The sequence below is a fragment of the Equus quagga genome, chromosome 1 (assembly GCF_021613505.1).
Source record: "Equus quagga isolate Etosha38 chromosome 1, UCLA_HA_Equagga_1.0, whole genome shotgun sequence".
Taxonomy (NCBI): domain Eukaryota; kingdom Metazoa; phylum Chordata; class Mammalia; order Perissodactyla; family Equidae; genus Equus; species Equus quagga.
This window is the reverse complement of record NC_060267.1, coordinates 4,395,284-4,416,825: the sequence shown is the minus strand read 5'-3', so window position 1 is coordinate 4,416,825 and position 21,542 is coordinate 4,395,284. Positions and strand designations below refer to the sequence as shown.

General features: G+C 41.7%; 2 protein-coding genes across 5 annotated transcripts in view; both read right to left on the bottom strand.

Annotated features, from left to right (window-relative positions):
* Positions 1 to 5,204: 5,204 nt before the first annotated feature.
* On the bottom strand, positions 5,205 to 12,233 carry LLPH (LLP homolog, long-term synaptic facilitation factor). Of its 4 annotated transcripts, none has more exons than XM_046647293.1 (3): positions 12,085 to 12,233; positions 10,439 to 10,650; positions 5,205 to 5,563 (listed from the first exon to the last, which is right to left on the bottom strand). In XM_046647293.1, exons 2-3 carry the CDS (start codon positions 10,641 to 10,643, stop codon positions 5,394 to 5,396), a joined length of 375 nt encoding a protein of 124 aa, XP_046503249.1. In that variant the 5' UTR covers positions 10,644 to 10,650; positions 12,085 to 12,233; the 3' UTR covers positions 5,205 to 5,393. The 4 variants fall into 4 exon arrangements, with proteins under 4 accessions (XP_046503249.1, XP_046503258.1, XP_046503267.1 ...); XM_046647302.1 differs by lacking the exon at positions 12,085 to 12,233 and adding an exon at positions 11,905 to 12,062; XM_046647311.1 differs by lacking the exon at positions 12,085 to 12,233 and adding an exon at positions 11,505 to 11,875.
* A 4,012-nt stretch (positions 12,234 to 16,245) lies between these two features.
* TMBIM4 (transmembrane BAX inhibitor motif containing 4) overlaps positions 16,246 to 21,542 on the bottom strand; it is a 23,711-nt gene continuing 18,414 nt past the window's right edge. The window contains exons 6-7 of the mRNA XM_046682340.1: positions 17,018 to 17,063; positions 16,246 to 16,466 (exon numbers count right to left, since the gene is read on the bottom strand). Of these exons, the coding sequence (XP_046538296.1) occupies positions 16,260 to 16,466; positions 17,018 to 17,063 (253 nt within the window). The 3' untranslated portion in view covers positions 16,246 to 16,259. The remainder of the gene's footprint in view (positions 16,467 to 17,017; positions 17,064 to 21,542) is intronic.

Sequence of the window (21,542 nt, the reverse complement as noted above, 5' to 3'; positions counted from 1 at the left end):
GGGCAAAACACGCATACCGCTTCACACGTGACAACTTCCTACAAGGCATTTGCTAGCCGGAAAGTACTCTAGCAGCTTTTGACCCAAATTCCAAGTATAATGTTTGAATGCATTCTGCTACAGGTCAACCAAGTGGCCATCCAGCCTTAGCTTGAGTAGGTGGTACTCCCAAGGCTGCCTGTTCCATGTTCCAACATGTTGTCTATAAGGTTCTCCATTAGACTGAATCGAAGTCCAGGTCTGAAGCTTCCCGTCGGAGGCACTCATGCTACACTCTGGGACTGCTTTGCTCACCTTAGCAGCTGCATGACTTTGCACAAGTTTACTCACCTCTTCGAAGCTGTTTCCTCATCTGAAAATAGGGATAATAAGAGTACTGATCCCACAGCATTGTTTTAAGGTAAAGCATGTAACACAGTGCACATTCTCTAAAGGTTGGTTGTTATGATCACTTTTATTCTACCAAATGAATCTTATTTGACATCACAATGTCTTTTGTGCAAAGACCCTTGGCAATAACTCTGCAAAATTTAGGGGGGTTGGTAAGCAAACAAACCTGGACCCACCTTCCTCCTGCCTGACAGGGCCCTGAAACGGCAGAGTGGCCTCTGACATGGCCTGAGCGCATAACAGTTGCCCACTCCCTCAACATTTCCTTGTCAAATTGATACTTGTCTGTTGCAATGGCATTTTTATATGCTGGCAAATACAAGGAAAAAGAATTATATTGTGTGCCCAGCAGGAATTTGAAACAGTCTGCCAGGTGGCATCAGGAGCTAGTTGCTCAGCTAGTAAACTTTGCCAGCAGCCCAGTATCTGCATCTCTGTTGTAGTGTTGATAAATGTGGGGATTCCTTGAGGCCTCTAGATTCCTCCCATTTATTTTATTTTGTGGCTAGCACTTCACTAAACTACACACCACTAACCTCATTGTCACCAATAGTGCGTGTTAGATATTTAAATCAAATCTTTGTAGCCGTTATTTTTTCTCCTCCAACTCCTAAAAGTCATATCTCAGATAGACAGGTCCAAATTTTGAAAATACCCAAATTTCCTAACAAGTAAGTATATTCTGCTGCACATTTTTTCTAGGCAGCGTGTGCAGAGAAAAACGTATCTACATCAATGTGACATTAGAAAAAATAGTTGTGGTCAAAATCACTACTTGATTCTGCCTTCAAGCTTCAACTGCAGTTCCCATGTCTTCTCTGATTCGTAGCTTGGGTACCACTGACTGTGGCCCACATCTTTAGGATGGAGTTGGCAAGTCCTATGGGAGTCCTGTCTGAGGACTGCAGTCTGGTTTAGGCCCAGAGATTTGAGAAGGGGTCTATAAATCATTTCTCTACTGAAACCTGCTCTTTATCTGCCCCTGAGCCTGCATCACTGATTGAACCAAAAATAGGTATTCTACCCAAAAATTGCCTTTCTCTCTTAGCAAAAGTTTGCACATCCTTGAGAGGCTGAATGGCATTGTAAGCGTATAGGCTCTGGAGGGCCGGCCCAGTGGCACAGTGGTTAAGTGCGCACGTTCCGCTTCAGTGGCCCGGGTTTTGAATCCTGGGTGCCGACATGGCACCGATTGGCACACCATGCTGTGGTAGGCGTCCCACATATAAAGTAAAGGAAGATGGGCACGGATGTTAGCTCAGGGCCAGTCTTCCTCAGCAACAAGAGGAGGATTGGTGGCAGATATTGGCTCAGTGCTAATCTGCCTCAAAAAAAACCCCAAAAACAAACAAACAAAAAGAGTATAGGCTCTGGAGTCTGACTGCCTGAATATGAATCCAGCTCTCCCAGTTTTAGTTATATGGCCTGTGTGCCTCAGTTTCCCCATGAGTAAAAAGACATAATGTTAGTACCAAACTCATTGGATTGCTGCGTGGATTAGAAGAGTTAATACTTTGATTGAAGAGTTTAGGATTAAATAATTTAGACTAAGGCCTGACATACACAGCAACCAATAAGGGAAAGCAATTTTGATTGTCCTTAAATATTTTAAATTTAATTTCTTAAGAAACAAAAATAAAGTGTTACATTCAACTCCTAATGTGATTTAGCCCACTCAGTCTAATTCCAGAAGTGACTTGGTGCTGAGCTTGAGCTCCACCTGGTGGTTTTACAGCAACTCTGGAAAACATCAGAATCAAATAAAAAGATGACAATTTTTTTTAAAAAATAAGCTAATCATTTAAAAGATTAAAGGACTCTGCTATACTTCTCAGCTTTTAATCTGTAGGAATAAAGCTGCAGTGAAGTGGCCATACCCCTGCACTCATTTTGGAATGTGCAAAGGGTTCCTGGACCCAGCTCCAACGTGTGTGCGGCTCCCCGACACCAACACGCGATTCTGAACGCCAGCAACGTATCTGAGAATTCAACTCACTTCTGACACTGTCTACCCAGAGACAGATCCAATTCCATGAGGAGAAGGGCCAGTCCCACAATATTGCCCTCCATTTCGAGGCCAGTTGGAAGCCCAGGTTGTTATTGATACTTCTGACCAACTGGCTACAAATCAGAGGTTCCCACAACCCCCTCCTCTGGTTCCATTAATTTGCTAGAACAGCTCACAGAACTCAAGAAAACCCATTTACTCACTAGATTATTGATGTATTACAAAGGATATGAATCAACAGTGAGATGAAGAGGTACACAGGGTGAGGTCCCCAAACGAAAGAGCTCCTGTCTTCGTGGAGGTTGTGGCCTGGCACGGTGGCACATGGAAACGTGCTGGTTCCCCAATGTGGAAGCCCTCCTAAAAATGGCTGACGGGCTGTCTTTTTTGGTTTTTATTGAGGTTTCATTACATAGTCATGATTTACTAAGTCACTGGCCACTGGCAACTGATTCAACCTCCAGCCCCACTCCATTCCCCAGAAATCAGGGGATGGGATGGAAAGTTCCAGTCCTCTAATCACGTGGTTGGCTGCATTGCTTTCCAAGTCACCTAATTACCATAACCAAAGATGCCTTTGTCACTCTCAACACTTAGGAAATTCCAAGGGTTTTGGGAGCTGAGTCAGGAACTGCAGACAAACAGCAAATACATGTGAGAAATATATTTCAGTCATCTGAATGACCAATTACATATATATATTTTTTAAGATTTTATTTTTCCTTTTTTCTCCCCAAAGCCCCCCAGTACACAGTTCTATATATTTTAGTTGTGGGTCCTTCTAGTTGTGGCATGTGGCATGTGTCACGCTCAGCATGGCTTGATGAGTGGTGCCATGTCCTCGCCCAGGATCCGAACCAGTGAATCCCTGGGCTGCCGAAGCGGAGCACTCGAACTTAACCACTTGGCCACGGGGCCAGCCCCCAATTACATATATTTCTTATAAATCACAACATCACAGAATTCCAGTTTCCTGCCAAAATTTGGAGGAGGGAAGAATCTTGCTGGCATGAAGTTCAGGAACTCAGTGCCTTAGCGGACCCACTCACAACCTGGTGCAAGATAATCTCTCTTTAATAGCCACCTTTCCAGAGGCCATAGGGCACTTGAGAACATCTTTCCCAAATAAGCTTTTTGGTAGTGTTTTGATTTTTGATTTTAACTTTGAAGTTAAATCCTGACTGGACAAACTTCACGATTGGACAAACTTAAGTGAATATCCTAACATCACTGAGGCCCCGGATGAAAGTTCAAAGCTACTACCATTGGAGTCAAATTGGAGGTTATTAGCCACAGAAAACGTGCACATACATATCCCTGGCATTGGCCTCACTTCAGCGTAAAGAAAACCCACTTGAAGAATACCTGAGAATGCTGCCAAAATTTAAATAAGCACCAAGTGTGTAACATCACTGACGCAATTTCTAGAATGGGAAAAGAAGGTAAATAACTTAGCTAGCGTTTTTAGGCTCATACTGTCAATGGCTTACTTGGATGTTAGCACCCTTTTACTTGATGAATAAATATTTACGTATTTACTTTTTCCTCATAAACTGCTATACCAAAAGGCCATGAATGATATTTATTTTCCAACTCACATCTTCTATTAGCTTCTTTTGGGAAAATTTATTTCACGCATTTATCCACTAACTCCTCAGTAAACTAACCACTGAGTAAACTGAAGAAAGCCGATTATATAAAATAATTTTAGTATTTTCCTGGCACTAAATTTTATAGATTCATCTCCTAAAAGAGTTGGGTCATGTCCTATTTCTCTCTATATTGTGCCCCAACCTAGCAGTGTGGCTGGCACAAAACCTGTGACCTGATTCCAACGGATCTCACTTTCACATGGTTCTCGTCTGAAGTTAACAGACACTTCTAAGCAGATGTCCATGAGGAGACACCTGTCTTGTTTCCACCTCCTGGCACCTGGAGAGTCCCTGGCACACAGCAGGCCCTCAACAAGAATTTGTTGCTCCAGTAACCACATGATGATGGTTGATATTCTTATAGTGAAATTTCAGAGGGAAGGCTAAGTTTAGACTGTTTAACTCAAAGTAAATTTAGAGTGAAATTAGTAAACTGTAGCAAGACAGATTTGACACAAATCATTTCATTACACCAGCATTTCCAACAGCATATTCTGTTCCTCAGAATACTAGTTTCAAAAAGGGAAACAGGTTTCTTTATTGCGTGATCTCTATAAGACTACACTAATACTAAGCTAATACTTTTTGTGAATCTTCAAGTATGTAGCATTTCCTAAATTGAAGTGACCACAAAATGCATTTTTTCATCATGCACTCAGAAAAACTGATTCTGTGTAACATACTCTGGGAAATGCATTATGTTAGGCTACATAATGTAAAAACTGAGGAAGAATAAACTAGGTCCCAGGATGTTCTGATCTCCCAAAAAGATGGAACACACTGATTTGTACATATTAATATTCTAAAAAACTTACGATTTTTAAAAAAATTTAACTGCAGAATTGGTCTTCTCTACTACTGGAAAACCTTAAGAATATATGAAAGAAACGATCTTCAAGATCTACACACAAAGTATCTTCTATTCCAAATTATACAAAATCAGAACTCCAAACAAGTACTGCTTATAAGATCCACTAACATTATATTTTAAGATATTACATAATAGTTTTCTTTAAATATGAGTTAGCTCAATCTGTCAGAATAATACCATTATTTTTACTAAGAACAAACAGTTAGAACTACATTAATACTTGGTACAATTGTGATGTCTGATAATCCCTCCATATTGCACAGCATCCAATTATCAGTACGGCTTTCATTCATCACAGAAAATACTTTATTCGAGCTCTCAAAACAAATTTGAGGCATTGTGTTGGGTCTGAATTGAAGAGAAGACCAAGTTAAAATATGGAAACGAAGTTTTCATTTGGTAGAAGCTGAAATCAATGTATACATTCTAATCAAAGATCTCCCCATGGGGCATCTTCCAAGTTCTTAAGAGTCTACCAGGCCAGCCCCTTGGCGGCCTTCGCTTTGCTTCTCCCCCTCTGTTTCTGTCGCTTTGCCTTCAGCCGTTTTCTCTGCCGCGGGTTCATCCAAATGGGGTACTGTCCGTGCTGGTCTAGAAGACTCTTTTTGTTTCTCTTAATTTCAGTCTCCATTTTCATGTCATCTGAATAAGAAAATGAAAAAACTATTAATACTCACTAATGAAAAAACCAACCTATGAGAAAACATATTAATGTGATGAGACCATCAGAACTGAAAGTGGTCTGAAACTACAAAAGAAAAACAGTCCCTTCTTTGTGGAATGTTCTTTGACCAACACTCTGAAAACCCCTTCCAGCACATTCAATGGAATCACACACATGCTGCCATGTGTTCCTACAACCACGAAAGCTATGTGTGAGGAACTAGAGACATCATCTACTTAATAGTCACTGAGGTTCCTAAAGAATGTTGTCATGATGGTCCTTCTGTGGACCAGTAAAGGTTAAACAGGACGCATTCAGGATGTATGGCTTTGAGCCACTGCATCAAGGATAAGCGTACGGTGCTGAGCACATGAGTTAAAAGAACACTTCTCAAATCAAGCACTTTCTTGAGCTACACAAGATAACGGAGCCAAGAAGTGCACCCACACTTCTGACGGACAGGCCGTAGACGCACAGGAGCTGAGAAGGAACCACAGGCACTTCTAACGCAGCGAACCTGGAAGAGGTGGAGGAGCAAGCAGCAGGCTGGTGATGACAGATGGGCAGACGACAGAGAAGAAAGACCCGGATATATTGTGGGGTGCCACACTTTTCTCTCCAGGTACACCCAGAGATCCAGCTCTACTAGAGGAGACTTGGCAGGAAGCTCGGGGCAGCCACACTGTGGCACATCCATCACTAACCCATCTACCACGCAGGACGTGCCCACAACGTCCCTCCCTGGGAACTTCACCGGGCATCAAACAAGGTCTTCCATGATCTCTACTCTTGACGTTATATTAATTCATCTACCTGGTTTACTTTCTGTCTCATCCAAATACAAAGCAAATTCCATTAGGATGGAGGCCATTTCTCTGATACCCGTTTCCACAGTAGAGGCATCCCTCATTTTACTGCGCTTCACTCTATCACGTTTTTAAAATAAGACCCTCCACCGGCAAAAAGATTACGACTCGTTGAAGGCTGACGATGGTTAGCATTTTTAAGCAATAAAATATTTTTAAATTAAGGTATATACATTGTTTTTTTTAGACATAACGCTATAGCACACTTAACAGACCACAGCACAGTGTAAACATAACTCTCATATGCAATGGGAAACAAAAAATCCACGGGACTCGCTTTATTTCGATATTTGCTTTACAGCAGTGGTCTGGAGCTGAACCGCACTGTTTCCAGTACACTTGCACCTAGAACAGAGCCTGGTGCGTATCAGCCCTTCCACAGCCAGTTGCTGGAGGATTACTTTAGGCGCTGTTCTAGGTTCTGGGGATGCAGTGGTCCAAATAAGCCGCTTACTCCAGCGGAGTTTAGACTTCTGCTGAGGGAGAACAAAGCAAACTTCAGCCTCTGGTGAGCAGCTTTGTAAAGAGCTCCTGGAGCCAGATCCAGCAGGACCTGGTAGACTCTGGTAAGCACAGGGGAAGACAATAAGGTGTGTAAGCATGGGAATGACATAATTTGACTTAAATTCTAAAAAGATCACACAGGTTGACAGGTTGAAAATGAATCAGAAGGGAACTAAAGCTGAAGAGAGAAGTGAAAAGGCTACTCTCCCGGTTCAGGCAACAGATCATGGTCATTTAACTTGAAAGCAGGAGGAACATGGATAGATTTCTGATGTACTTTAGAGACACTCAAGATATGCTAATGGCTTAGATGTGGGGACAAAGGAAAGAGAGATCAAGGATAAGTACTAGGTTTGTGACTTAAGACACTGGGTGGGCAACTGAAGGAGTAGAAAAAGGAGAAACATGAAATTAACGGCTGAGTTGAGGAATCACACTGAAACCAGGTGGATGACTAAATGGGGGGGGGGGGCCCTCACCCTCAGTTCCATCCCCAGGTAGCTCGTGAAATACTCCAAAAATGAGGGCAGCCAGACATTGCCCCGGGCAGGAGATGACAGAAGTCCCCTGTGAGGATGATAAGAGAAGAGAGGAGACCTTCAGGTTCTGCTACAGGAGCTCTCCCACAAAAAACCTCCTAGCCCATCGAGTCTTTTCACAAGTCTAGCAGTTGATCAGCCCTCCCTCACACCATGTCCCCTCCCCATTAAGCTTCCAATCACCACTTAAGTGCCTCACTTTTAAACATACACCACCGATCACCAGAAATTGGAGAAAAGCCTCTAACATGAGAGAGAGACAAAAATAAAGGAATGGAAAGGAGCAGGAGAACCCAAGAGGAAAGAAGACAATGCATAAAGTAGACGAAAATGTCTAAAACAAGTTATAATTAACACCCCAGGGAGATCAGAGAAGACACAGACCCATGAAGAACCTCAGGCTATGAAACAGAGACAGTAAAAGAAAAATACACTTCGGGAAATTAAAAATAAGACAGCAAAACTAAACAACACAAGAAGTAGATGATAAAAGTTGAGAAAATCAGAGTCTATAACAAAAGAAACAGAAAACAAGATAGAAAAGAAAACTAAGAGGATAAATCCAAGAGACTCAAGAGTGAATGGGCACCTAGTATCCAGAAGGGAGAGAAAACTCTAGCTCAAAAACAGAAACAATCCAATTAAAAAACAGGCAAAGGACTTGAATAGATCTTTCTCCAAAGACGATACACAAATGGCCAACAAGCATGTGAAAAAATGTTCAACATCATGAGTCACCAGGGAAATGCAAATCAAAACCATGAGCTATCACTTCATACTCACTAGGATGGGGCAATAATCAAAAAAGGGGAAAACAACAAGTACTGGCAAGGATGGAAAAAACTGGAACCCTCGTGCATTGCTGGTGGGAATGTAAAATGGTAACTGCTACAGAAAACAGTAAACATAGAATTATCAAATGACGCAGCAATTCCACTCATAAGTACATACCCCCAAAACAGTGGAAACAGGTACTGAAACAAAAACTTGTAGACAAATGTTCACAGCAGCACTATTCACAATAACCACAGGTGGAAGCCACCCAAATATCCATCAAACAATGAATGGCTAAGCAAAATGGTACAGACATAAAATGGGCTATTATTCAGCTTTAAAAAGGAAAGAAGTACTAATACACGTCACACAGATGAACCTCAAAAATATGCAAAGTGAAAAAACTCAGACACAAAAGGTCACATATTACATGATCCCATTTATATGAAATATCCAGAATAGGTAACTCCATCAACAGAAGGCACAGTATCTGGCACATGACTGCCAGATGAGGGCAAGAGAACCCTTAATGGGTATGGGGTTTCCTCTTAGGGTGATGAAAATGTTTTGGAAATGGAGGTGCTGGTCGGGCAACATCATGAATGTACTAAATGCCACTGAACTGTACACTTTACAGTGGTTAATTTTATTTTATGTGAGTTTTAGCTCGATGGCAAGAAGAGCGAACATGCAGGGCTGGTGTGCCTGTGCGGAAACAGAGACAGCAGGGGTACAAAGTTTCAAGGAGGCCAGCTGAAACACAGCAGCAGGTCGAGAGAAATGTGAGATGGAGGGAGGGATTTTTCCTCCTTTCTTTTTGAGATGGGACGACCCAGGACACATTTATGCTGCTGTGAATGACTCAGTGGAGGAGAGTGATAAGAGGGATGCATGAGCACAGCCCTTGAGAATGGAGAGCACGAGTGGAGAAAGTGGCCTTTGAGAGGGCATTAATGAAAGAGGGAACACAGATCACACAGTCCTCCCTCGGAATCTTTGCGGGACTGGTTCCAGGATCCCCTCGGATACCAAAATCTGTGGATGCTAGAGTCTCTCACATAAAATAGCATGGTATTTGCATATAACTCATGCACATTCTCCCATATAGTTTAAATCATCTCTACATTATTTCTAATACCTAATTCAATGTAAATGCTATATAAATAGTAGTTATACTGTGTTGTTTAGGGAATAATGACAAGAAAAAAAGGTCTGTACGTGATCAGTACAAACCTAGCCATCATAAGCCTTTCGATCTGTGGTTGGTTGAATCCGAAGATGGGGAGCCCGCGGTTAATGAAGGCTGACTGTACATTCAAACTCACAGACTTGGATAGTGAGATGAGGCTATTTCTGTGGATTGCCCTTATTTTTCAAAGAAGTTAAAGTGGTAAAAAGCTTTTTGTAATTTTTATTTGTAGGGGATGGGCAAGGGGTAGAATGAGAGAGAAAACAGGAAATGACTGTTCTGAAGAACGGAAAAGGAATCTTCTACGACTGGAAGGCTGAGGAATGCCGCTCCCCTCCTTGACCACTGGACACCAGTAAATATACTTCTATTTGAAGAGCCTGGGTCTTGTGGGTGCTTAATTGAGTTTGCTGTCAAAGTAGTATATTAGGATGTGAAAACTGGTGAGTTTTTTCCTGTGCTAAAACTAGTATTACATATAACCTCCAACTTTAGACTATTAGTAAGACACAGAGGTACCTAGAATCTGTCCAAATCAAACACAGGGAAACTGTGAGTTTCAGTATAATAACATAAGGGCAAAAGGATTCTTAGAATGGGAACTAGATCTTGCAAAGGGTAAAATGCAGAAAGACCACCTTCCATCCTGCCTAGTCCCTGATGGAACTGTGTATCCTTTCAAAGGGGGTGTGTCTAGGTTAGTCTGCTCCTGTATGTCCATTTCTGAGACACGTAGGCTATCGTATAAACACCAAAGGCCCACTCTGAATAATCCAAAACACGCCCATTCACTTGAAGTGGCCTTCAAATAGTTCAGCACAGACTCTCCAGTAGCACTACGTGCCTTCAGAGAATTCTGCGGGCACGGCAGGTTTGTGGGGAAGCATGTGTGGGAATGACTGGAGAACAGACACAAAGTGAAAGCGAGTCACAAAAGGAAACGGAATCGTTTTTCTTAAAAAATGAAGCACACAAACTCACCTTTTTCATCGTTCACCACACACTGGGTTTTCTCTTGACATTCTTTGGGTACCACCACAGTAGCTATCTCCTGAACATCTTTCATTAAAACATCACTATCTACTTTAAGAATACTTTTAAGTCGGCTGAGCTCCTTCGGGGCATTCTTTTTCCTCTTTTCAGCACGCATCTTCCTTTTCCACTTACTCCGCAAGCTTTTAGCCATCTTTTACCTGCAAAGTTAACAACAAATATTCAAAAGGAAATATTTACTATCAAAGACAAAAAAGGCAAATCCCTGGAAAACAGGTCAAAAGGTATCTCTACAAAACATGAACGAATGGAAAGTAAAAGTCTTCACGACTTATGATGGCATGATGCGCAAATTATGAGAGGATCCACATGGCAGATACAGCCATTAAATAATAATTAGGAACACCAAATCAAACTCCCTGGGGTCACTGGCTAGCTGTTAGTCAAGCCAAATCTGACAGCTCCTGGAGTTCCCATACAAGGTGCAGCCATCAATCCAGCTATTTCAACCTGTCTATTTTCCACTCTTGCTTTCTCTCCACCCCTTAGCCTCGGCCCTAACTCTTCCATAAGGTAGTTAGTGTGAGCTTTTAAAAGTTTAGAGCATATCACTGCCTTTTTTGGAGTTCTGTAATGACCTCCCATCTCCTATGTTCAAGATCTACAAGGTTATTTGTGGCCTGGCCCCTGCCTCCTTCAACTCTGTCTCGTCTCACGCTCCCCGCTCCACCCCACCTCCAAGTACCAATTACATCTGAAACAAGTCCAACCAATGACAACCTAGGGACCCTGCGGGGATGTGATAAGGGGTGGAAATGAAAAGAGAATAGGGATTATATAGTTTAGAGGGAAACTTTCGGGAGTGATTTATAACATCATCTTGACTGCGCTGATGGATTTACGTTTGTATATGTATCAAAAACTTACACTACACACTTTAAACATGTGCAGTTTGTGTTAATTATACATCAACAAAGCAGTTAAATAAATCATTAAAACATGATTTTAACAAGAAACAAAGAAAAAAGAAGTCCAAACTGCGTCCACTTAGTACCTTTACACGTGCCGTCCCCGTGTCTGGGGGCTGATGTCCGCAAGCCTTGCTCCATCACTTCAGGACCTCAGAAAGGGCGCCTCTGACCCCGCAACCGCCCCCTTCTATTCTCTATCGCATGGTCCTTTCCTTTCCTTTCTAACACGCGCTGCAAGCTGAAATCACTGAGACAATCCTGCGTAGTCCCCTGGGCATGGGGGCTCCACGGAAGCAGAGCTGAGCAGTCTTGCTCACTGCGGACCCCCAATGTGCAGCGCTCTGCACCCAGTCAAGGCTGAATGGGCGTTTGTGGGATGGACGCCCAGCAACCACACACTCCCCGTGCCCCCGTCCACACAACCCCAGCCTGCGAGGGGCAGGGACCGAGGCCGCGGCAGACCACCTCGAGGGCCCAGCTTACCGGGCGGCACTGACCAGAGCGGCCTCCACTCGCACCGCACGGGGAAGCCTCGCCCTCCGGGGCCGGGGCCTCGGGCCGGGCGCACGCTCGCCAAGACACGGTGAGCCTCTGCACGGGCGGCGGCGGCGGCGTCGAGACGCCGGTCCCACGCCCACCGCACCCGGGAGACCCTGAACTCACCTGGACGCCCAGACGCTCAGACGCACGCGGCGCACGCCGACCGGAACCCCACGCACTTCCGCCTTCCGGGCTGCCCTCCACTGCCCCGCCCCGGGTCGGCGCACTGCACGCCGGGAACCCCAGCGGAGAGGCGGGGTTCTGCGCACGCGCGCCTTCTGCTCCGGGGGCGAGCGCGGGCCCGGCGCGCGGCCCCTCCCAGGTGGGTTTCGAAGTTGGAGCTGGGGAAGGCGGAGGAAAACCCAGGCGGAGGCTCCGGCGCCAGTGAGGCGGCGTCCCGGGCGTGGGCGGGGCAGCCCCGAGACCCGCAACCCGGGAGTGATGCTGGCCAGGTGCCCCTGCAGGTGAGGTGGGGAGTGCGGACCCCCTGAGATCCCAGGTCCGCCTCACCGCTCTCAGCACTCACGGACCTCCTGGGACCGCAGCATCCCAGATCACGCCTTCTTCTAGAAGCCGAACTGAGATCATCTCTATTTGCAGCCCTTAAATTTTCTCATTTCTGGGATGGTCTCAAGGATGTACGCATATGCCAAAATTTATCAAATCGTTCACTTTAAATATGTGAAATTTACTGTATGTCAGTTTTGCCTCAAAGTTGTTACCAAAAACTCCTTTGCCATCCCAAAGACAAGTTTGAACTGGGCTAAAACGATCAAATGTACTTCCCAAACCAAAAAATAATTTTCTGAAAAGAATGGCATTGTTTTATATTTTTTAAAGGTCAAATCTGCTTTGGTTTATTTACTATCTTTAGTTCCAATTCAGTACATTCTGCCTTTAGACTGACAATAGTAATATTATTAATAGCAGCTGACATTAACACTGAGTTTATATGATATATCCATCTCATTTAATCCTTATAACAGCCCAATAAACTAGGTATTGTTATTGTATTGTAAAGATGAGGCAAAAGACCTAAAGAAGGAAGAATGAGCAACTGCCAAAGGAGATACAAGAAGGAAGCTGCACAGAAAGGATTCTAACTTATTACCTACTCTGCTATGTTAAACTTGAGTATAGTGTAGGGGAGGAAGACATTTCCTCTAGCCAAAGTGGGTTCGTCTGGCCGGAGAACGAATTAAATTCACATGAGACAGAATCGCAAGAGAAACAAAGCTTTATGAGGAACATGGTCTGGGGCCTTTCTTCCCGAAGGAAGAAAGGGCACCGAAGAAGTGGGGTGCACAGAGTGGTTATATAGCCACAAACAGGATATTTCACATGTGATTGAAATGTCCCTCCCACAACAGTCACAAGATTGCCCTGTCGCACAGCGCTTGATGGACACAGCAGATAGTGGGTCAGCTATCTCGGTGGGCATAGCAGGAGGCAAGTCTATTGTCTCAAGCTGGGTGGTCAGAGGTGAGCGCAGCAATCAGTTCCTAGCCTAAGGAAAGATGCTTAATCCTTAAAGAAGTGCCAACGTTGGGAGGGGGAGGGAAGTCAGTTACAGGAGGTTACCAGACAAGCACAATAAAATGCAGATTTAAGTCCTTGCCTTCCCCATTGATTAAGAGTTTCTAGAGAGAAGGTCATCTCCTTTCTTCTTCCTGGTACAGAGAGGGAGGCACCTTTACAGATAGAGATTTCCTTTACAACGTAAATGTCTCTTACAAAGGGTAAGTAAATTCTACTCCTCAGAGCCTCCTTCCCTGTCTCAGATTATCAAAAGCAATCAGCCTCAAATAATCCTCATGCCAAAGAGACATATCTTGGGGTGGCCAATTCCAGTCCCCACAATAGCATCATGCAATTGGGTATTCAACAAATAACTGATAATGATGGAGTCAAATTTACATCTAAAATTCACCAGAGATTAAATCTATACTACTAATTTGTTTAAACTTTTCCATAGCTGGGAAAAGATGCTTAGTGAGTGTTATGAGCTGAGCTCTGTCCCCCCAAAATTCATAAAATGAAGTCTCTCTTAGTCTGTTAGGGCTGCCTTAACGAAACACTAGAGACAGGGTAGTTTATAAACAAGAGAAATTTATTTCTCACAGTTCCGGAGGCTGTAAGTCCAAGATCAAGGTGCTGGCAGATTCGGTGTCTAGTTAAAGGCTCTCTTCCTGGTTCATGGACTGGTCTTTTCGCTGTCACCTCACGTGGCAGAAAGGGTGAGGGATCTCTGTAGGGTCTCTTTTATAAGAGCACTCATCTTATTCATGAGAGCTCCATCCTCATGACCTAAGCACATCCCAAAAGTCCTACCTCCCCATACCGTCACACTGGGCATTAGGTTTCAACATAAATTTTGGAGGGACACAAACATTCAGACCACTGCAAAGTTCTAGCCCCTAGCACCCTGGAATGTGACCATATTTGGAGATAGGGTCTTTAAAGAGGTAATTAAGATAAAATCAGGTCATTAGGGTGGGCGTTAATCCAATATGACAGGTATCCTTATAAGAAGAGGAAATTTGGACAGAGACAAGTACAGAGAGAGGCCCATGTGAAGACACAGGGAGATGACCATCTACCAACCAAGAGCAAGACCTCAGAAGAAACCAGCCCTGCGAAACCTTGATCTCAGTCTTCTAGCCTTCAGGATGTGAGAAAATTAATGTCTGTTTAAGTGCCCCCGGCCGTGGTTCTTTGGGAATTTGCCAGTTTCATTGGCCACTGGTACACTGCTGTAATTTTAAAAAGGAAAATCTGTACTTGAAAAAATGTCAAATTTTATGTCAAAAACCTGACTTTCAGATTTTTTTTTAAAGATTTTATTTTTCCTTTTTCTCCCCAAAGCCCTCCCCAAAGTACATAGTTATATATTCTAGTTGTAGGTTCCTCTGGTTGTGGCATGTGGGACACCACCTCAGCATGGCCTGATGAGTGGTACTGATGAGGATTTTAGGCTGGTTCATTTTAAAACTGCAGATGAGAAGCAGGCTCTGAGGAGTGGAATTTGCTTGCCCTTTGATCAGAGACAGTTGCATTTGTGAAGGAAATCTCCATGCCTCCCTCTCTGCGCCAGGAGGAAGGGGGGATGGCCTTATCTCTGGAAACTCTTAATGGGGAAGGCAAGAACTTAAGTTGTTTACTGTCTGGCAACCTCATGTAACTGACCCCCCACCCCAAAATCCTCCTTTGTCTTTAGCTGAAGATAATATTTAAGCGGTGACTTCTACCATTTACTCAATCCTGTTTGATTCTTATCTAAAAGTTGTGGGACCGCCCAATGGCCGGACCCTACCGGCACTGGTACCATTTTAACTTTTTTTTTGTCTTGTAAAGAGATAACTCACATACCTATGCCTTAAATTTAGCTCTAACGCTCAACTTGGGGCAGCAGAAGCAGCAGCAGCAGCGGCTCCTCCTGCCCGTGGGTCCTGTCCCCACGTAGCAGCTCTGACTGCCCATGGGTCCTGTCCCCATGCTATTCCTTACTATTCTCTAAATAAAAGAGCACTACTGCCAGATCTTAAGAGTCTAAGAAATCTTTCTTTCGACTCTTCGGCTCACCAACCCCGCATCATTTCCATGTCCGCGCCAAGGATCCAAACCAGCGAAACCCTGGACCATGGAAGCGGAGCATGCGAACTTAACCATTCAGCCACAGGGCCGGTCCCAAGACTTAATTTTTAATACATCATTTTATAATGAAATGTCATTGACATTTTAATATAATTTTAATATAGTACTGAACAATTCTCTGTGGAATTTATCTTTTATATTTTTTTTCTTTCTAAATAAGATTAAAATCTCCTAGTAAAAGGAGATTTATACTTTATATAGGTAAGGACAGAAGTACTTTAAAATCAAAATCAAATCTAATGTTAATTAATTAAGAAAAAATTTAGATAAAATCACTAGACAAAGATAAATTGGTATTCTTAAACTAATCTACTCATGAAATTATTTTTGAATTGCAAATGAACAATCTATATATGGCAAATTTAGGATTGAAAAATAGAATATTGATATCTCTTACCTGAGATTCTAAATCAAGGATTTAGAAACAAGATACCATAAAGAATAGTAAGATTTACAATTATATAATCTAGTAATTATATTATACATTTAATATTATATTGCACATAACTATATAATTAGTATATATAATAGTAATACATACATTGCTATTATACTATATTATAGTAATAGATCTGAAGTAATAAAAGTATTTAATAGTTAATTATATTTCAAACTTAATTACTTAATGAATCCGTTTCTTTCAATCACTTTTTATTAACTGCTTCCAAAAACCGCAACAGGTGCAGGAATAGATTGATGATATCCAAGTAGAGGTCAATGGCAGCAAATACATACTCCTCGGGTGACAGCCGATGCATCAGCGAGTGTGTGTCATAGACAATGAATCCACAGAAAAGAAGGGCCCCTACAGCAGCGATGACCAACTCCACTGTCTCACTGTGAAAAAAGAACTACAGGCGAGAGATTAAAGTAGTAAGTTTATAGTTCAGAACAGGATTAAGAATTCTTAAGTTACATATGCTACATACATATGTAATAATGCTGTACAACTCTGAATACAAATGTTAAAAGGAGAAAAAGGCAAGGCAGGTCCACCCTCGCCTCTGTTGGATGAAAGAATGAATGGATGAATTGATGGATATCCTCCTTTCTATTAAATTACCCCCTTGACTTTGAACACTAGCATTCCAAATATAAATTATTTAAAAATATATTTCATTTTCAGAATTACATGTGCCATCTGGAGGTTAGCAATTACATGTGAGGGCCTCTTTCTGTATAATTTTGCTCATCTGTTCTTCATCTTTCTTTCACGCAATAATACTGATTAACATAAGACTTTGATTTTTTAAGGATAATTTTATAATCATTCTATATACAAATGTTCCAGATAATTATAAGTAAGTGTCCTAACATAAGAGTACCTCTTATAGCTTTTAAAAATTATTTATATTGACATGACCAGAATTCTATTTCAAGTTACCATTTTAAAATAACTTACCTTCAAGATTCCTGACAAGCACAAAATCCACAAAGCAGTAAACAATCTATAAAAACAAAACATTCATAATTCAGAGTATTATTCCTTCCCAAAAACCTCTGTAAACCCATTCAACATTTTCTGAAGAAATAAATCCATCCTGATATTTGCCAAAGAATAACTGAAATATAAGAATTCATAAACATATAATGAATACTACAGAATACCCAGAAATTGAAAGAATAGCTAGCTATTCAATATTTGTTTTTAAGGCGTACAAAACTAGTTAAGAGTATCATTTTTAAAGTTTTTAATTGGAATACAAAGAAAATATGGATATAAGCAGAAATACCATTACAAGTATTTTAATTCATAGATCCATAAAACTTCTAGAAAATATATACATGAATAAATGACATTAATTGCATTTTTAAACCAAATAACAATAGTAAGTTATTCTGTGAACATGCACATCCATTAAAGTTCCCCATGTTCTCTCATTCTGATGTATTAAAGAACTTAATTTTATGCACGTAAACTTGCCACTGCTATAATTTTATGAGCTGTCATTCACACCTTTATATAAAGTATAATTACATATTATATATATAAAGTATAATTATATGACAAAAGATGTCTAATAACTCAGCCCTTGGTTATCAAATATGAGACTTGGAGGCCTCAATGCACATCTGCTGCTTCAGGCCACAAGGAAGTACAGGGGCCAAATTTACTTTCCCTCCTTAAATAAAAACCAGAAATAGGGCCAGCCCCATGGCCCAGTGGTTAAGTTCGTGCGCTCCACTTTGATGGCTCAGGGTTTCGCCAGTTCAGATCCTAGGCGCAGACCTAGCACTGCTCATCAGCCCACACTCAGGCGGCGTCTCACACAGCAGAACTAGAAGGGCCTGAACTAGAATATACAACTATGTACTGGGGGGCTTTGGGGAGAAGAAGAAGAAGAAAGACTGGCAACAGATGTTAGCTCAGGGCCAATCTTTAAAAAATAAATAAAACCAGACAAAATATATGAAACAACAGTTTTCAGACACTGCACAGCAAGCAGCACAGGACAGTGATTCCTGAGATAAGAGAAACAAAGGAGGTGAGCTCTACAGCTGGCCCAGCTAGAGAGTTTTGAGGCCACAGTGTAGGGACAGGAACCCATATGGAGCCTTGTGGTCTCTCTGAGTGGTGAAGACAAGAATTCAGAGGTCGGAGAGGCCAAGGTGGCTAGAATTTGCAGGTCAAAGTTCCAGAGAGGAGAAGCTATACAGACAGCTAGCTAGCTCTGGTGATATACAGAAGGCTCCTCTCAAGTCTTTAGCTGAGTACTGATCGATGCATACATGTGAGGAAGTGACAAAGGCTGGGGAAAGAACCACCAGAGAGGAGCAGGCTAACAACCCTTAGAGCTCACACAAGGCCAGGTTCGCATTCACACAGAGCTCACACAGTTCACCTTCACATCAGCCAGAGTGGAGAGACCTCCTAAGACCTGAGGCTTGGAGGAATCCTCAGAAGGACACTGTCTCAGTAGTGGGGCCAAATTAGCCCTAAACTAAAAGCTGTTGTGGACCTGCCTAACAGAGCTTAAAAGGAAGCCTCAAAAGGTTCAGGCAGTTTCCAAGGAAGTTAACTGTTTCCTGGAAGAACAAAGCCAAAGATATTTAAAGGAAAACAAAAAAATTCAGCAACCAACAATGTAAAATTTACAATGACCAACACCCAATCAAAAATTACAAGACACGCTAAAGAACCAAGAAAATATGACCTGTAACAAGGAGAAAAGTCAATCAATAGAGACAAATTCAGAAATGACACAATAATAGAATTAGTAAACATTGACATTAAAAAATATTCCATATGTTCAAGGAGGCAGAGGAAAGCATCACCATGAAGAGAGAAATGGAAGATATATATTTTTAAAACACAAAAATTGAACTAAATTTCCACAGATGAATAATACAGTTTGTCAAATGAAAAGTACTCTGGTTGGAATTAATAGCAAATTAGACACTAAGGAAGAAAAGATTATTTAACTTGAAAATAGCAACAGAAACTAACCAAAATGAATCACAAAGACTGAAAAAATAATGAAGAGCGCATCAGTGAACTGTGGGACAACATCAGGAAGCCTAACACCCCTGGAACTGGAGTCTTAGAGAGGAGAAAGAAGGAGGAACATTAGAATATCTGAAGAAATTATGCCCGAAAATGTTCCAAATCTGATGAAAACTTTAAACTGACAGATCCAAGAAGAAGGAACATGAAAAAAACCATGCCAAGGAATATCATAATCAAATTACTGAAAACGTTAATCAAATTACTGAAAATTCCTGAGGAAATGTTAAAGGTAGTTAGGGGATAGAAGACATATTACACACAGAGGAACAAACAACAGCAGACTTCCTGTCAGAAAAAGCCAGAAGATAGCGGAGTGACATCTTTAGAGCACTGAAAGCAAGAAAAAAAAAAACCCCAAACAGAATCCTATACCCAGCAAAAATATTTCCTAAAATAAAGATTTTCTTCAGATACACAAATGCTGAGAGCAATAGAACAGCATTATAAGAAATGTTAAAAGGAAATTCCTCAGGGAGAAGGAAAATATTAGATGGGAACTTGGACCTACACAAAGAAATGGAGAACAAGAGAAATGGTAAATATATGGGTGAACATAAAAGACTTCATCTGTTTCTTAAATCTCTTCAAAAGATAATTTAATGTTTAGAGCAAAAATAATAGCAATGTGTTATGAGGCTTATAACCTACTGTAGAACTAAAAGTTATGACAACAACAGCACAAAGGTAGGGAGAGGAGATGAAAGTACAGTGGATATGAAATGGTCTATGATTTGAAGGTAGACTATGATACCTTAAAGAGGTATACTGTAAAACCTAACTTCTATTTAAAAGAGCTACAGCTAATAAACAATAAAGGAGACTAATGGAATCAAATCCAAAAGAGGGAAGGATAGAGGAAAAAAGGAACACAGAACAGACTGGACAAACAGAAGGAAAACAAATGGCAAGATAGTAGGCTTAAACCCAACCGTATCAATAATCACATTAAATGTAAATACTCTAAACACACCAATTAATATCAGGGATGGTTAGACTGGATTAAAAAAAAGCAAGATCCAATGATATGCTGCCTAAAAGAAAACTACTTTAACTATAAAGACACAAATAAGCTAAAAATATAAGGAGGGAGAAAGATATACCATGCTATATAATCAAAAGCAAGCCAGGGTGCTATATTAATAAAACAGAGTTTAGGGCAAGATTATTACCAGAGATAACCCCTTCATAATGATAAAGGGGTCATCAAGAGGACATAATCCTAAATGTTTATGCATCTAAAAACAGTTTCAAATAACGTGAAGCAAAACTTATAGAACTGACAGGAGAAACAGACCAATCCATAACTGTAGTTGGAGATTTCAACACCACGTTCACATTAATTGATAGGAAACATAGGCAGAAAATTAGTAAGCATACAGAAGACCTGAACAACACTGTCAAACAACTTGACCTAACTGACGTTTATGAGACACTTACGTCTCAAGGTGAATTGAGAGCATGGTGAGATTCCAGCTCTCAGTTCTTTTGCTGGAATGGCCACAAAATTTCTCAGGATACATCTAGCATATCTAAGTGAGAATGAAGTATCATGCCACCTCGCAGTATAGATCCTTCAAGACTGAAGGAGACTCAGGACTTGCTTTTTCATACTACACCCTAGGGAAACTCCAAAGCTTCTTCACCAAGTAGTACGGGGAAGGTGGTATTAGGAACGGTAAAGCATCTGAGATTTTACCCTACTTGCAAGCTAATAAGTTAGCCTGGCACAGTTTCATGGATAAAGGTAGAAGACAGGAGACTCCTAGGTCTGAGATGAAGGATAGTTTATTACAGCAATAGCAGTAGCTCAAGAAGAGGCATAGTAGATAGGTGTTATGGGAGTAAAGAAATGAGAGAGCTAGAAGGACAGAAGGTTGAAGAAAGAAAGTGGGACGCTGGCATTTAAGATTTCAGCAACAGCACAATCCCTAGTTATGATAAGGTCCACAATGTCGCCATGGCAGGGAGACAGAAGGTGCTCAAGTAGAAGAAGGCCAGAGATATTGAGAAGCTAAGGTGATGGACAGGCCTGAAAAGTGGTTCAATGCAAAAGTCTTCAAAGAATGAGGGAGGCTTCAGCAATAAGGGAATCGGTGCCAGTGCTGAGGAAGGGTGGGAAGTGCACAGCCAGACAGCGTAAGCGTTAAAGCAATGAATTTCCACCATGCTGAAGGAACAGTGAAATGGTACTAGAGGACCGAAACAGTTTCAACAGTAACCCCCACCCCAAACCACACAGGGTGTGAGACAGCAAGCAGCTGGAGAACAGTCTTCTCAGGGAGGACTCAAGTTTCAGCTGAGATAAGGAAGAAAGAATCTATCATAAAGAGGCTGAAATACAGGGGAGACTGTTTGGCGGAACAGGAGTTCTAGAGAGCGTGCTAGGACGGGTGGGGAGGAGCACAGTTGGAGACTGGGA

What these genes read in the sequence shown, in the direction of transcription:
- LLPH (XM_046647293.1), bottom strand. Translation starts at nt 10,643, where the DNA reads ATGGCTAAAAGCTTGCGGAGTAAGTGGAAAAGGAAGATGCGTGCTGAA. An exon ending in TGTGGTGAACGATGAAAAAG is followed by an intron (nt 5,564 to 10,438) that starts GTGAGTTTGTGT and finishes TTTCTTATTCAG; the next exon opens with ATGACATGAAAATGGAGACT.